The sequence below is a fragment of the Pogona vitticeps genome, chromosome 2, assembly GCF_051106095.1.
Source record: "Pogona vitticeps strain Pit_001003342236 chromosome 2, PviZW2.1, whole genome shotgun sequence".
In the NCBI taxonomy this organism is placed as follows: Eukaryota; Metazoa; Chordata; class Lepidosauria; order Squamata; family Agamidae; genus Pogona; species Pogona vitticeps.
In genome coordinates this window covers 188,859,855-188,874,545 of record NC_135784.1, presented here as the reverse complement: position 1 = coordinate 188,874,545, position 14,691 = coordinate 188,859,855, and the positions used below count along the sequence as shown (strand labels likewise).

The window sequence follows — 14,691 nt, the reverse complement described above, 5'->3', positions numbered from 1 at the left end:
TGGCAAGTTCTTAAAGAAATGGGAGTGCCTGATCACCATATCTATCTCCTGAGAAATCCATATATGGGACAGGAAGCAACAGTTAGAACTGGATAAGGAACAACTGATTGGTTCAAAATTGGGAAAGGAGTACAAAGGCTGGACTGGATGAACCCCAAACTGGAATTAAGACTGCCGGAAGAAATACCAACAACCTCAGATATGCAGATGATACCACTCTGATGGCACAAAGTGAGGAGGAATTAAAGAACCTCTTAATGAGGGTGAAAGAGGGGAGCACAAGAAATGGTCTGAAACTCAACATCAAAAAAACAAAGATCATGGCCACTGGCCCCATCACCTCCTCGCAAATAGAAGGGGAAGATATGGAGGCAGTGACAGATTTTACCTTCTTGGGCTCCATGATCACTGCAGATGGTGACAACAGCCACGAAATTAAAAGACACCTGCTTCTTGGGAGGAAAACGACGACAAACCTAGACTGAGTAGTCATTTCCCATAAATTTAATTATGTGATTTTTAATAATAATTTGTTCTGAATGTATGAGTTTTTCAGCAATCTTGTTTGGCGTCATGGCCATGGGCACTGTTCTGAATTGCCTGAAAAAGTGCTTGTACTCTAGAATATCATCCAAGTGGGCTGCTACTCTGAAATCTGTACATTGCTTAGTATCATCCTGTGGCTGAATGCTTAACTCAGGTAATCAGAATGCAGAGCATCCTCAAGAATCAAAGTATCCACATTTCTCACCTTTCTCCTTAACAGCCATTTTCCGTACTTCGGGGATCAGGAAGCTATAAACCAGTTCTGCCACAATCTCTTCAGACTGCAGGTGAGTTCGTCTACAGAGAAGATCATATGTGTTAAAAAGTTCCTCTTGTTTTGCCCTGCACTTTTCCTCTCCATTTTAGATCCTCTGCTCTTTCACATCAAGAGCTTTTCGTGAGGAATCTTTATTACATGTGCTCATAAGGATAAGTAAAGTCTCACTAGACCTCCCAAATAATGCACGCAGACTAATTTTCCTTAATGCACCATTTTTGTTCTGGTACCCCAACTCCACAATTATAGGATTTTGCAGTTTACAGAATGGTACAAAAAGTTTGTTTGAGGAGACACTGAAAGATGAATGGCTTAAAGATGATCTTGGGACACTGCTCCAGCTAGAGGTGGACAGTTCCTTTGTTTGCAATCCAGAAATTCATTAATCATGCAAATGAAAAAAATAAGCAATTTACACATTTACAGTGTGTATGTCACATGCCATTGTCAGAACAGACTTACAGCTACTCTAATAGGGCTTTCAAGGTAGGTAGGATATTTAAGGAGTGGCTTTAGCAATTCCTCACACAATCCCACTGATGAGCTTTCATATCTTAGTAGGGATTTGAACTCTGGTCTCCTGAGCCTTAACCCACCATTCTATCCTCCACACACTACACTGGCTTTCTACCAAATTTGATACTAATTGGCTCCGGTGACTAAAAACTGTGACATGTACTTGTCATTAAGCTCCACTGGGCTCAACGAGACTTCCTATCGCTACAAAGACACCTCCCTCCACTTGTAATCATTCCTTGCATATTCTCTTCTCAGTGGAGTCATGTCTGGAGTCTAAGAAATCACAAGTTCACCACTCTTACGTTTGCCTACCTGAAAGATGTGTTATTTTCATATTTGCTGTTTCTGAACACAGAGATTTCATTTAGCTGCCTTAAGTAATACTTCCTTGCACAATTCTTAAAAGAACCTTCCTCCATGGATGTCTGTCTAATCTCCTTTTAAGCCATCTGAGCTAGCAGCCAAAATACCCATCATCAGAAATAATCTTTTGCAATGATCAAGTCCATACCGTGATTCCATTTCATAAGCAATATTATTAATCTCCACTGCTACTTTCTGAATCTCTTCTCTGGCTTGTTCTTCAGCTGTAGTTTCCATGCTGTTCAAGATGACATCCTCTAGATAGGAATCGACAGTACTCTGGTGCACCTTGACAACCTGACAAAAACCCAGACATTGAACATTTCTCTTAGTATCCGTTCACATGAGCTTTTTCTACTGCAAGTTACGTATACTGTGGGTATTTCTAAAGAAGTCCTGCTGTCTGGAATTGCCAAAACAGAGTTCTACCACTCATTGTGGCGATCAGGCTTTGAGTTTTCAACACTCCTTTCCAATGTGTCTGAAACCAGATTTTGTGAGATTTTTTTTAAACTTCATGAGAACAAAGTGCTATTAAGGTTTTACACAATTCCTTTGCCCTTAACTTAATGGAACAAGACCTCTTTGGTGGCCTATTCTGTTCTATTGTTTCTCCTTGACGCCAAGAATAGTGAATAATTTCCCCTTGAACAGAGACTCTGTATGATTTGTTGTTGCTTTTGTTGTGTTGACCTTTCCTTCTCACACCCTACACAGAAACACCGCCTCGTCAAATATGAACACAGAGTATGATAGACTACTGAAATATTCTCTTGTTAAAGAGGAGGAATTTTTGAGAAGCGAAAGAAAAATTGAGCTTCCTGCTTCAAGGGACAAAGTGACATGTGACAAAAATGCCGCTTTATTTGCAGTAGAAGCTGCAAAATGCATAGAGAAAATTTTATATTCTATCTCCATAAACCATCATGTACATTTGAAAAAAATAACCACATGACTATTACATGATGAAAACCCCATTAATGACACATCCTAAAAGTTCTATCTGAATTTTAGTAATATTAATTTGATTTACAAATAATACCTTATGTTTTTCAAAGGTATTAAATATGGATGCATATCTAATATGTAATACTTTTTACATGTCAGTTTTAGCTATTGTATTTCCATTTTTCTGCTAATTTGATTGGCTAAAATTGTTTTATTTTACTATGGTCTATGGACTAGTGCAATACCTATTATCATCATCACCATCCTAGTGAAAAATCAAGGCAAACGCAATTGCCCCACAAACGGGTTCGTGGTTCTTTTCGTTCTGGGACTAGGTCTCTTGACACATGCCTGTCGAAAGATCTCATCCTCCTCACGTCTGCGCCTCTCTTCCACCTGGCGTCGTCCACTCTCCTCTGCTTCCCGCATTCGGCGTTGCCTTTCAGCTAACATGGCAAATGCATGGATCCTCCGCTCCTCCTGTAGCCTTATTAGCTCTTTGGATAAGAAGTCCAACATATTTGCAAGGACTCTCCCTTCCAGACGAGCCAAATGCTTTTCAATAAGAGACATCTAAATAAAACCAATGCAAGAATATTCTGTTAATATATCTGTTGTGCTGTGTCATTTATTTCAACATTTCTTTAAAGTATTTAAATTGTTTTTCAAAACTATTTTTAATCTTCGCCAGTGTTTAATTGTTTTTAATCTAGAGTTCTGTAGGGTATTCTTAACTTGCTATTACTGTACGATTTTAATTGTTGGGAGCTGCCTTGGGTTTGTTTGTTTGTTTATAAGTAAATAGACAAATATACTCTTCTGGGCTAGCCTTCCCAATCTAGGCTTCTCCACATTGAAAAATAAATAGCTCTACAAATACTTCTTCATATCACCACAATAAAACAGGAAAGAAGTAACTGACTGCCCCCCTTTGTCTTCTTGATTGGGAAAATGTGCCATGTGTGCAGCAATTTCTTTTCACCAGGGGGTGGGTCCTGAGAAAGGCAAGGAGCATCTCCAAAGCCTTGGTGGGCTGGAGGTTCTCTTCTTCCAATTTTCTCTTTCACAGACATCAGTCTCCAGCTTTGGGATTCAGCACCAGAACCTCACCTCGAGGCGAGACTAAAAAGTTGTTAACTTTATTATTCTTGAAATCCCTCTGGTTCTCTTAGCTTAATATGAAGTTCCTGTAGCAGATACCAGATACCCTGTTTCTCCGAAAATAAGACCTATCCTGAAAATAAGCCCTAGTAGGATTTTTCAGGATGCTTGTAATATAAGCCCTACCCCAAAAATAAGCCCCAGTTAAGTGAAACACCTGCCCTCCATCCTTGGGCAGTGACCAGAAGATGACATGACTATATTTGAATAAATGTAGATTGTTGTACATGAAAAAAATAAAACATCCCCTGAAAATAAGCCCTAATGCATTTTTGGAGCAAAAATTAATATAAGACCCTGTCTTATTTTCAGGGAAACAGTGCAGTATGCAAGACAGTACAGGTTTTACACCTTTTCTCCACATGGCATAACTGCCCAATACAGTATTTCCCAGCTCTGTTTTTCCCAGGGATAATGATGGGCAACAATGTTCTTTTTGCAAGTAGCAAACAACTGGTAATTTTTTAAAAAAGGAATGTTTACTTATTAAGTTTACTTGCTACTTCTTGGCTGCAAAGTGTTTAGAGAATATTCTAATGTGAAATAATGAAATTATAATTTTTTAGCATCCTAGATAATTTTCCACAAAGGACACGACAGGTAACCTCACTTAAGAACTTAGCATTGTGGTGTCAGCCCAGCCCTCCAGCTATAATGTGTAGTGCTAAGTTCTTGACCTGAACCTCCTTGTGAGCCCTATCTTGAACGCACTTCTTATTCCATGAGTAAGCGCTTTGCGAGGATCCTTCCTTCAGGTTCTAGTCGACATATTTTGTAGAAGGCAAGAGAGGGCAGAACTGAAATGAGGCCCTGGGGGAATCCCGTCTAGGTTTATACACAAACCTTGTGTTCATGTAAATCTCGCTGCCGCTGCAAGGCCAATGTGACTTGCTTCTCAGCTTTCTTTAGTAGCTGCCCATCCTCCTGGAGTGCATGAGTAGTGCGTAACTCACGGATCAGTTCTAACCTCTTTTCCTTCCCCTCAAACATCTGTTTTCAAATTAGGGAATAACAGAAAATTAAAGAATAAAAAAAACAGTAACACCAAATATTCTCTTCCACTGAACTTGTTTTAGTCTTTTTTTTAAAAGTGTATGCTTCCATATAAAAGGAACAAATGACTACAGAAAATAAAGCAGTTGCCATTTTAAGATCTTCAGCAGCCTACTCCTAACTAAGGCTATGGTCCTGCAGTTCTTGAAAAGACATCCCAGGTGTCACAGGATATTTCAGATCTCCCACTTCAAGGGGCTCAGTACGTCGGAGACTGTTGATTAGGGGCTGTTACAAGCTGTAGTTCTGCCTTCATACTAACAGCCTCACTGTCTACCAGGACAATTCCAAATACAAGGTACAACTCAGTAAAGACCTTCTGTTGTTTTTCTTGTTGTTCTTGTGGACCACGGAGTTACCTCACTTAATGGTGACCCTTATGAATGAGTGGCCTCCAAATGGCCTTTCTCTTTTCCTGCTACCTTCACTTTTCTGAGCATTGTCTTTTCCAATAAATCTTGACTTCTTCTACATGCACAAAGCACAATAGCCTTGGTGTCATCGTTTTCGCTTCATGACCAAAAACAAAAGATTAACACAGAGAAGCAGTTCTTGGAAGTAGCTCATTGGCAGTGGATTTGGAAGCTGAAGCTCAGATCTGGAGGGTGCGTGGCATTTAACACAAACCATAGTTTGATATGATTTCTGGCCTTAACTCAAAGATCTTAATATTAATCCTTGAAGAATTTAAAAGGACATGATGGATAAAGCCCATAATATACCATGTTCTGAATAGCTCTGCCTCGGATTAGCTTCTGTAGTGTAATCACAGATAGTTCTCTCTCTTCATCTATCTGCAAAACAGAGCAAAATAGTTTGTCATGTCAATTGACTTTGTACAGGAAGACACTGAGGAGAAGACACAAGCCCGAAGCCTGTTGCACAGTTAACCATGTGCAACGCAATGTAGTTGTCCAAAGACAATATCATAAATAAATGGAACAATAATAAAAATCAATAACACAGGCAACATAAATACCAATTGCATTTAGCAGTGGCAAACTGGGATCAACAGTTTAGCAACAGCTTCTTCCTGATTTGACAGGTAAAAAAAATAGGGAACAGGGGAAAGATGAGTATAAGGAGGGCTGGGCAGCTTGTGGTCCTCTTAGAAGGTGTTGGATTGCAGCTCCCATCCTCCATTTTGCCTGAGCTATGGGGGTTAGGATGAGTGGTCCAGCAACAGTCCAGCAGCATCCAGAGGGCCACAAGGTGCTCCTCCATGATCAAAGACAAGCCTCTTGGCAGATAATGAGACATGAAGGAAATCCCCAGTGCACCAGGTCCCTGATTCTTTCAGTAAGCTACACTTTAAAGCAGGAAACAACACTGATTTTCCAAGTTTGGTCTTCAATTCAAAAGAGAATTAGCCCAGAAGCAAAGTGATACTACACTTGATCTTAGCCAAAAAGCCTAGGAGCAAGCCTGTGGAAAGGCACAGTTTTCGAAATTCAAAATTTATTTCACAGAGAAAAAAAATCTGGAAGTGAAAAAGAAATACTGTTTCCTTCGGAGTAGCAGGACTTGTTGGGACAGGGCAATAGAAAAGTTTAGATATCCAGGTTCTGAAAAACAGCAACCTGCTCTGCAGCATTAGGCAAAAAAGCAATATAAAACATTCATTAACTGGCTAATTCCACTTTCAGTGAAGACCTGCCAATGGCATGAAAGAGCGATCCTTGCAAAGTTTTAAAAATGGATAACACAAGATAATATGGTCTATGCCAAATAGTTTAAGTTGTCTCTAGTACTCTAACCACCATTCATGTAATTTAACGAGCAGCAATTTTTAGCAGCAAGGCTCCTTGCCATTCTCAGGGAGCCAGTAAATGAGACTTTCGTGATGCAAAAAGGAGCCTCGTGATGCAATTTTGGGTCTAGGTGAAGGGATGACAAACAATTGGGCATAAACTGCACCTACCACAGAAGGTTCTTCCAACGTTGGAGTGGGAGGACGACCAACGGCCTTCGATGTCTTCTGAAGGAAACGAAGTGGTGTTGGTGGTTCCTTAATTTTATTCTTTTTATCTTGAAGTATCTGGAATAGAAATTTGAAATATGTTAGGAAGTGGCCAAGTGGCCAATTGGCCTGAAATCCTGTCTGCAGAGCTACAGGTGGCAATTTTTCAGAAATTAAAACTTTCCAATCCCGCTCTTCCCCCTCCCCAAGGCCCTGAGGCTCTCATGGAATCCCCTTCATTGTGAAGCAGCAGCTTAGGGCCACAGGACAGGGGAGGAGTTTCAGATTTCACCCACTATCTCCAAAATCCTTTCTTTTATTTAGCATGCAGCTTCCCTGCATATACTTTTGCTGCATTTGTAGAAAATATTTAAAATTGATCATACTTTCTATAGATCGGAATTAGACCTTTTCCATATTGTCCCAATTTGTTGAAAAGAAGACAGAAGTGGGGGCTGGAGAAAAGATAAAAACTTTATATTCCTTGCTTAACTATGAAAAGTAAAGAAGGGATGGAGGCAAAAACAACAACAAAAAGCAGTACTACCTATTGAGCATTAGAAACCAAAACACCAATTTGCAAATTCTCTCCAAAAACAAAAAAAAGTCATTTTTTCTTAGCATTTTTGTTGTCCAGAATAAACGAAATAGATTTTAGGCAGGAAAGGTTAAAACAGCCTAACCTAAGCCAGAATACCTGGTAAACCTGTGCCAGTTCCATCTCTAGTCTGGCAGATCGTTTCGTAAACCCATCCTTAGTGGTGGTGCTCCGGGGCTTTGGCGCTTCAGTTCGAGGATGGATGACTGAGGCAGGAAGAGATGCCTCCAGTTCAAGTAATCCTTTAAAAAAAAGTAGAATGGGAGTACTGTGGTAGAGGGAAATAGAGAAATTAGAATATGACATAAGGGAGTTCATGCCCTTGATCTTGTAAACCGCCCGGAGAGTGCTTGTAGCACTATGGGGCGGTATATAAGTCCAAAAATAAATAAAAAATAAATAAATAAAGTGGCTAGATAGGTGGGATATAAATAAAATAAATAATAAATAAATATATAAATTTTTGTTGGGGACAAACATACCAATGGAGCTCTTTCATATGCAACAGCTTCTCCCTTTAATGGAGGAGAGATTTCTATAATATAAACGAGATGGCCATGAAACTAAGCTTCTGCCACGTGGGACAAATTTCTGCACATTTTTCCTAGCCCAAATGGGTTCTGGAAACGAGTAAGCATGCTAGAAGATTTCCTTGACATGGCCTACCTTCATAGGTGCTAAGAAAGTGGTTCTTCACTATATAGCGATCAGCATGATTATCTGGAAAGTAACCAATTCTTGATAGAGGAGCATAAGGTTGTGATCCATATTCAGTGTATTCTTTGATGATATTTCTTCTCTCCAGTTTTCCTTCCACATTTTTCCCCTTAGCTATTATTTTTCTGATTGCTGAAACAGAATGTTACATAAGGTTAAGTTCCTGAATGAAAATCTATATCAAATGGTTGTTGTGGGTTTTTCGGGCTCTTTGGCCATGTTCTGAAGGTTGTTCTTCCTGACGTTTCGCCAGTCTCTGTGGCCGGCATCTTCAGAGGACAGCGCTCTGTGCTCTGGTGCAGTTTGTTTGGGAGTTGAGTATTTATGGCTGTGAGATGCCCACAGAGACTGGCGAAACGTCAGGAAGAACAACCTTCAGAACACGGCCAAAGAGCCCAAAAAACCCACAACAACCATTAGATCCTGGCCATGAAAGCCTTTGCAAATCTATATCAAACTTTCAGGCCTCTAAAATAAGGCTTGAGTTTCACCTCCCCCACCCCTAGTTCAGTGTGGCCTGATCATGTCTTTTTCATAAACAGAAGAGTTGGTGTCTTGATTAAAGAAGTTTCCATACCTTGGGAAAGTATACACTTGTCTAGTTCTCTTCGGCACTGTTACCTTTTATATGTTCATGCTGCATCCTTTTAACTTTCTCTTCCTTTTCTCGCATGAGGTTAAACCAGTGAGTATCTAAGCGACTGACGTTTAGCTCATTGTGGTTCTCTTCCCGTTTCCTCAGCAGAGCCTTTAAAAGTTCTAGTCTAACTTCTTGCAGTCTTTAAAAAATGAAGAATATAGAAACAAGAATGTCTTTTAAAAAGTCCAAACATCACTGCTCATCTGAATTACTCATGCTTCTGGAAAATAATAAGGAGCCAAAATAACATTTGTGGAGATCATGCTGATCCTATGTTTTCTTGCTGAGCTTAATATTTATTTATTATATTATTAATACTGTCATACTTCAGTAAATATCCCTGAGTTCTTTATGTAGATGAAATCAAGTTTACACCTTAGAAAGTATGTTTAAGATTACAGTCCAAGGAAGGCTAACTTCATTCTAAATTTCAGAATCTAAAGTATAGACAAAGATAATATTGGAAACATTAATTTCTATTACAATTTTTTAAAAAGTCTTTAAAAGTTAGTAAAAAGTAATTCCAGAATAATTTTATAAAATTGCTTCAATTAAAAATTAAGCACTTTACATTCTTATAAATTGTTTATAAAAATAATTTAAAATTGGTGCTTAAAAAAACAATTACATATATTTCCAATGTGCTGCAACAGCCGTGACAGTGTTGCAGACAGAATTTGTCAACCTACAATCTTATCAGTGTCCACCCAGGGCTAGATTCCACTGAGTTCTGTGGGGTTTCTTCCTAGATATGCAGGTGTAGGATTGCACTGTGATCCAATTGTATTTTCTGGATTTACATTCAACTTTAGATGCTTCAGAACCATCTTGGTTCTTTAGTTCCAAACAGAACCTGTGGAGAAGCAGATGGTTCAGCTTCCTTAAATTCCACCCAAAGTCCTCCCTAAATAACTTCACATGGACTTGTTGGCAGACCCAGTTTTGACAGAGGAGCCTGCTGCCATCAGGTTTACTTCATTTGCCAGCACAGCTAAGCTCTGATGGTTTCTTGCAGAAAAAAATTGTAAAATCACACCTACACATATCATATATTTTCACAATACTAGCCTAATCTTAAAGGACTGCCAAACAACAAAGTATGACCTTTGTATTTACAGAGAATGATAATATTTTGTGTTTGTATGGTATAAATATGATGTCAGGAAAGGGCTAAAGAAATAGATATTCTTCACGCCCTGCTCCCTGTTTCTTTCTCACCCTTCTTAAAATGGCCTGAGCAGCCTGGAATGGTTTACTTTTCTTAAGCATTTTTAAAGGCCAAAGTATTTGACTATGGGCTGAGTTCAGACTATGTGGGTCTAATTTGTTGAACAAAAGGAGAACATGTTAATGAGATCATAGTTTGTGCTGAAATGCATGAAAATCTGCAGTAAGAATCCTGAAGCACTGAGGTATGCCCAATGGTCCACTAAGGTGGCCCATGCAAGGATCAACATTTGATTTTTTTTTTCTTCCTCATCTGCAGGTGGAAAACAAAAAGTGAGGACACAGAAAGTGAGCCAGCAGCCCATACAGTATGGCTGGTGGGCTGTAAGTAGCTTGCTGGGTCACATGATGTAAGACTCTCTTACAATAATGGCACAATCTTATGACATTTTAGGTTCTCATAGGGACTAAACATTTCAGCTGTCTGAGAGGAAACCAAGCAAATCTTCGCTGGCTGTAAACACATTGGAATAAAGGGACAGATGGGTGCTTTCTTGGCAGTAAGCCCACACTAGTGGGACCAGGAAGTGACTGATTAGGCATCCTTCAGTCTCAAGAGACTATGGTAACGTGCGCTGAATGGAGGACTTGGAACAGCATCTAGTGTGGCTGAGAATGCCAATTCGAGAGTGATAATCCCTTCCACACTGAAGACAAATACTATCTGTCCTCTGTCCAGCTCCCTGGTTTTGCTGATTTTAGGACTGCCTCTTTGCCTCGGCCTGCTGGACAAGGGTCTCTTCAAAATGTGAGAGGCCATGATGCACCGCCTGCCTCCAGGCTGAACGCTCAGAAGTCAAGGTTTCTCATCTGTTGAGGTCCATTCCTAAGGCCTTCAGATCCCTTGTAGATATCCTTTATCACAGCTGTGGTCTCCCTCTGGGGCACTTTCCCTGCACTAATTCATGAGTTGTTGGAGGTCTTCAGCAAAATGGGCAACAACAGCTGCATCATCGGTAAAGAGGAAGTCCTGCATGCATTTCAGCTGGACTTTTGTCTTCGCCCTCAATCTAGACAGATTAAAGAGCTTTCCACCTGATCTAGTCCAGAGATAGACACCTTCTGTTGCAGTTCCAAAGGCGTGCTTCAGCATGACAGCAAAAAAGATGCCAAACAGGGTCCGCATGAGGACAGCCCTGTTTCACTCTGCTTCGGATGTCAAAGGGATCTTATGTTGAGCCATCAAAAACTACAGTGCCCTTCATTTCTTCATGAAAGGACTTGATGATGTTAGGAGTCAAGGTGGACATCCAATCTTGGGAAGTATTTTAAAAAAGCCATCCCAACCAAATCAAAAGCCTTTGTAAGAACAAAGAGTGGCTGTCGTTGTTCCCTACATTTCTCCTGCAACTGTCTGAGCGAAAATACCATGTCAGTGGTGGATCTATTAGCTGGATTAGCACTGTGGATTTCGGGACCAAGAAATACGAATATATAGAAGTTAGAAATGAATAGGAAAGAATACGGAATCAAGCACTTACTCTTCTATTTCTTCTTCTCGAAAGGCCCATTCTTTCCTCTCCATCTCCTCCATCATCCTTCTCCTTTTTGCAATGTGTGCAGTATCATTCAATGGGGGAAGGGTTGCCTCCCAGGCACGCTTTTCTCGGGCTCGTTCAATCACTTCCACTTCTGCCTGAGTCGCTGGAAGACCCCGACCTTCAAAGAAGAGAAAGGATAGAACTGTATGAAGTATATTATTTATTTTTAATAATATTATTTTATTATTAAAGAATGAAAACCTAACAAAACTGAAAAGATGAAACACAACGTCTGAAGCAGCTGAAAATAGCATATTTTTTAAAATGTGGAAGATAACAGTTACTGCAGTGACCTCAAATAACTATATAAGGACATCGCCCTCCCTCACTCCCCATTTCAAATGCTAGTCAATGAAAAGCACAAGCTGCTCGGCCACTGTCTGTGAATATTTGTGAGTTTTCTTAGCTAAGCTAGTTGAAAGATTCTGAGAGCTGTAGTTCAAAAGAGTAACTTTTCCAAATTCTGCCATGGGCTCTGGGAGTGGGAAAGGTGACTGAAGATATAAGTGTTTTCTGCTGTTGAGTTGATTGAGATTAATGAGTTTACAGTTTGTGTTGCTTTGCCATGAGATACAAGGCTGGTCCTCTCATGAATCATGTTGAACCTCTTGACTCAGGTTGCCGATGGAAAGAATGGGAAAAGAGTGCCCCCCCCCAGTCTATCTGCCTGCTGCCAGATCCTGGATGGCTTCTCACTGTCCAGCAGGCAAAAGCAGCTGGCTTTTTCCTTACAGTGCAGCATAGCTAGGGCAAGAGTAGAGCAACAGCAAATGACCGATGATGATAATCGCTGTTGCAAGCTGGCTGTGTTCTAACTCTAATCCAAATGGATTTCTAAAGTAAATAGAAGCACAACCTAATGGTTGCCAACCTCACACATAATGTGCCTTTTCCCTGCTGTTGTAGCAACTGCAGAAAGGAAAGCAAAATAAGAAGCCCTTTGGACTGTACCTTCAACCCACTGAAAATAAACGCAGAGTGTCTGTAGAAAACTGAACAATTTATTTTGACTGGGATTATGCCAATAAAATGAAGAAGCAGAACAAAGGTACTTTTCTCACATGGCTGCTTCAGGACAATGTGGTGGTGTAGAAGAGTTAGAATGAAGCATAGGTTTTGATATCCCACTCCTCTTTATGGGACTAAATCCAAATGGACACACCACAGGAGCCTCAATCAGACTACTTTTATTAGCCAAAATACACAAACAGCCCAATATATCAATTACTGGCGCCATCATTCTTGGGGTGTCAAGGTATATGAACTCTGTCCTTCAGCCATTTGCCACCAATCCTGCCAGCAATGGAACAGATACAACTGACTTCCAGAGCAAAATGCAGCAGATACACAGTCTCCTGAGGGACACCATCCTAGTCACTATGGATGTAGAGGTGCTTGTCACCTACATCTCACACAAGGATGGACTACAAGTCACTAAGATCAGAAGTCACTGCTTCAACAGTTCAAAGATAAGAAGCTCACCACTGCATATCAGCAGACAGGCTATTTGCATTAGCTCATTACCTTTTCCCAGGATGTTCCACTTCATCAACAGTCCAGAAATTTAGTATTAATAATCCTATTGCCATCTTCTGTTCTCCATTTCATTCTGATCCTACCCCAACAACCATGTATATAGTGTATATAAATATGTGGCCTAAGCACTGCATTTCATGTGTCTAAAGAAGTAATCCATGAAAGCTCACAGTAAAATAAATACATTTTAAAGATTACTTTAGTTTTTGTTTATATTTTTGTTACAAATCATATGAAAATGTATCCTAATTGTTATAAGCCAGTGGTGTCGAACTGTGGCCCTCCAGATGTTCTTGGCCTTCAACTCCCAGAAATCCTGGCCAGCAGAGGTGGTGGTGAAGGCTTCTGGGAGTTGAAGTCCAAGAACATCTGGAGGGCCACTGTTCAAACTGTGGCCCTCCAGATGTTCTTGGCCTTCAACTCCCAGAAATCCTGGCCAGCAGAGGTGGTGGTGAAGGCTTCTGGGAGTTGAAGTCCAAGAACATCTGGAGGGCCACTGTTCGACACCACTGTTATAAGCCAATCTAATTGTTCTGTATTTGGGGAGGAGATCTTGTTGTGTTTCATAGACTTAATCCCAGAAAACGTTTCTTTTCTTTTTCAGGAATCAAAGACAGACATTCACATCTTTTATTTACTTGAGGTAGAAGTTAAGAAAGAGTATATGAAGAAAAAGGAGGGTTGATCAGTCTGAATTTCCTTACGTTGGAGGGTATAGGTTCCACTATGTCCTTGTGCTTTACATCTATTTTTTTTCCACTTTGTGTTCACAATACAATTAAATTTCTGTTGTGTATATCTGGTTCTGAGATAGGAAAGGATACCCAAAACTACTAAACTTAGAAGTCTAATTTAGGCATCTATATTGATTTGTTAATGGCAGCTGGAAGCAGTTATCATGAAAGAGTCACAAATTATTAGATATAGTATTTATTCTGATTGTAGTTTTACTTCCCAGGAGAGGAATACTGTATCTAGAATTCACTATATTGGAAGCACCAATGATTTGATCCATGAGGGGGAAAGGTCAAAGGCACAATTTACTGCTGTACAGAGCCTATCCTGATTAAATTGGTTCAAATGTAATAGATTTACCCTGTTTCCCCAAAAATAAGACGTAAGCTGAAAATAAGCCCTAGTGTGGTTTTTCAGGACATTCGTAATGTAAGTCCTACCCCAAAAATAAGCCCTAGTTAAGTGAAACCCAGCCCTCCACCATTGTTCAGCACTGTACAGCAACCAGAAGAAGATGACATGACTGTATTTGAATAAATGTAGATTATTGTACATGAAAAAATAAAACATTCCCTGAAAATAAGCCCTAATGCGTTTTTGGAGCAAAAATTAATATAAGACCCTGTCTTATTTTCGGGGAAACATGGTACATTAATATCCCCAGAGGCACAGAGACTGAGGGGGAAAATTATGAAGGAAATTCAGGACATGACTAAAAATCAGAACAGTGAAATAAAAGAAATCATAAGGACCAAAATAATGTGAAATTAAAGAAAAGAGAGAACAGCTCAAAATGTGTTTTATAAACTCACTAATGTCCTATTAGGTGTAACTGCTCTGGCAGATGGAACCGAGACCATCTCACTAATA

The 14,691-nt window shown here is 39.9% G+C and overlaps 1 protein-coding gene across 4 annotated transcripts in view; it reads right to left on the bottom strand.

Moving 5' to 3' along the window:
- Positions 1-14,691, bottom strand: part of CFAP91 (cilia and flagella associated protein 91) — a 45,186-nt gene that overhangs the window by 13,205 nt on the left and 17,290 nt on the right. For all 4 annotated transcript variants that reach the window (XM_078386724.1, XM_078386725.1, XM_020789590.3 and 1 more), the window contains exons 7-16: positions 11,491-11,668; positions 8,764-8,921; positions 8,092-8,274; positions 7,525-7,667; positions 6,789-6,905; positions 5,590-5,661; positions 4,658-4,804; positions 3,005-3,226; positions 1,854-2,002; positions 752-843 (exon numbers count right to left, since the gene is read on the bottom strand). In XM_078386724.1, the coding sequence (XP_078242850.1) occupies positions 752-843; positions 1,854-2,002; positions 3,005-3,226; positions 4,658-4,804; positions 5,590-5,661; positions 6,789-6,905; positions 7,525-7,667; positions 8,092-8,274; positions 8,764-8,921; positions 11,491-11,668 (1,461 nt within the window). The remainder of the gene's footprint in view (positions 1-751; positions 844-1,853; positions 2,003-3,004; positions 3,227-4,657; positions 4,805-5,589; positions 5,662-6,788; positions 6,906-7,524; positions 7,668-8,091; positions 8,275-8,763; positions 8,922-11,490; positions 11,669-14,691) is intronic.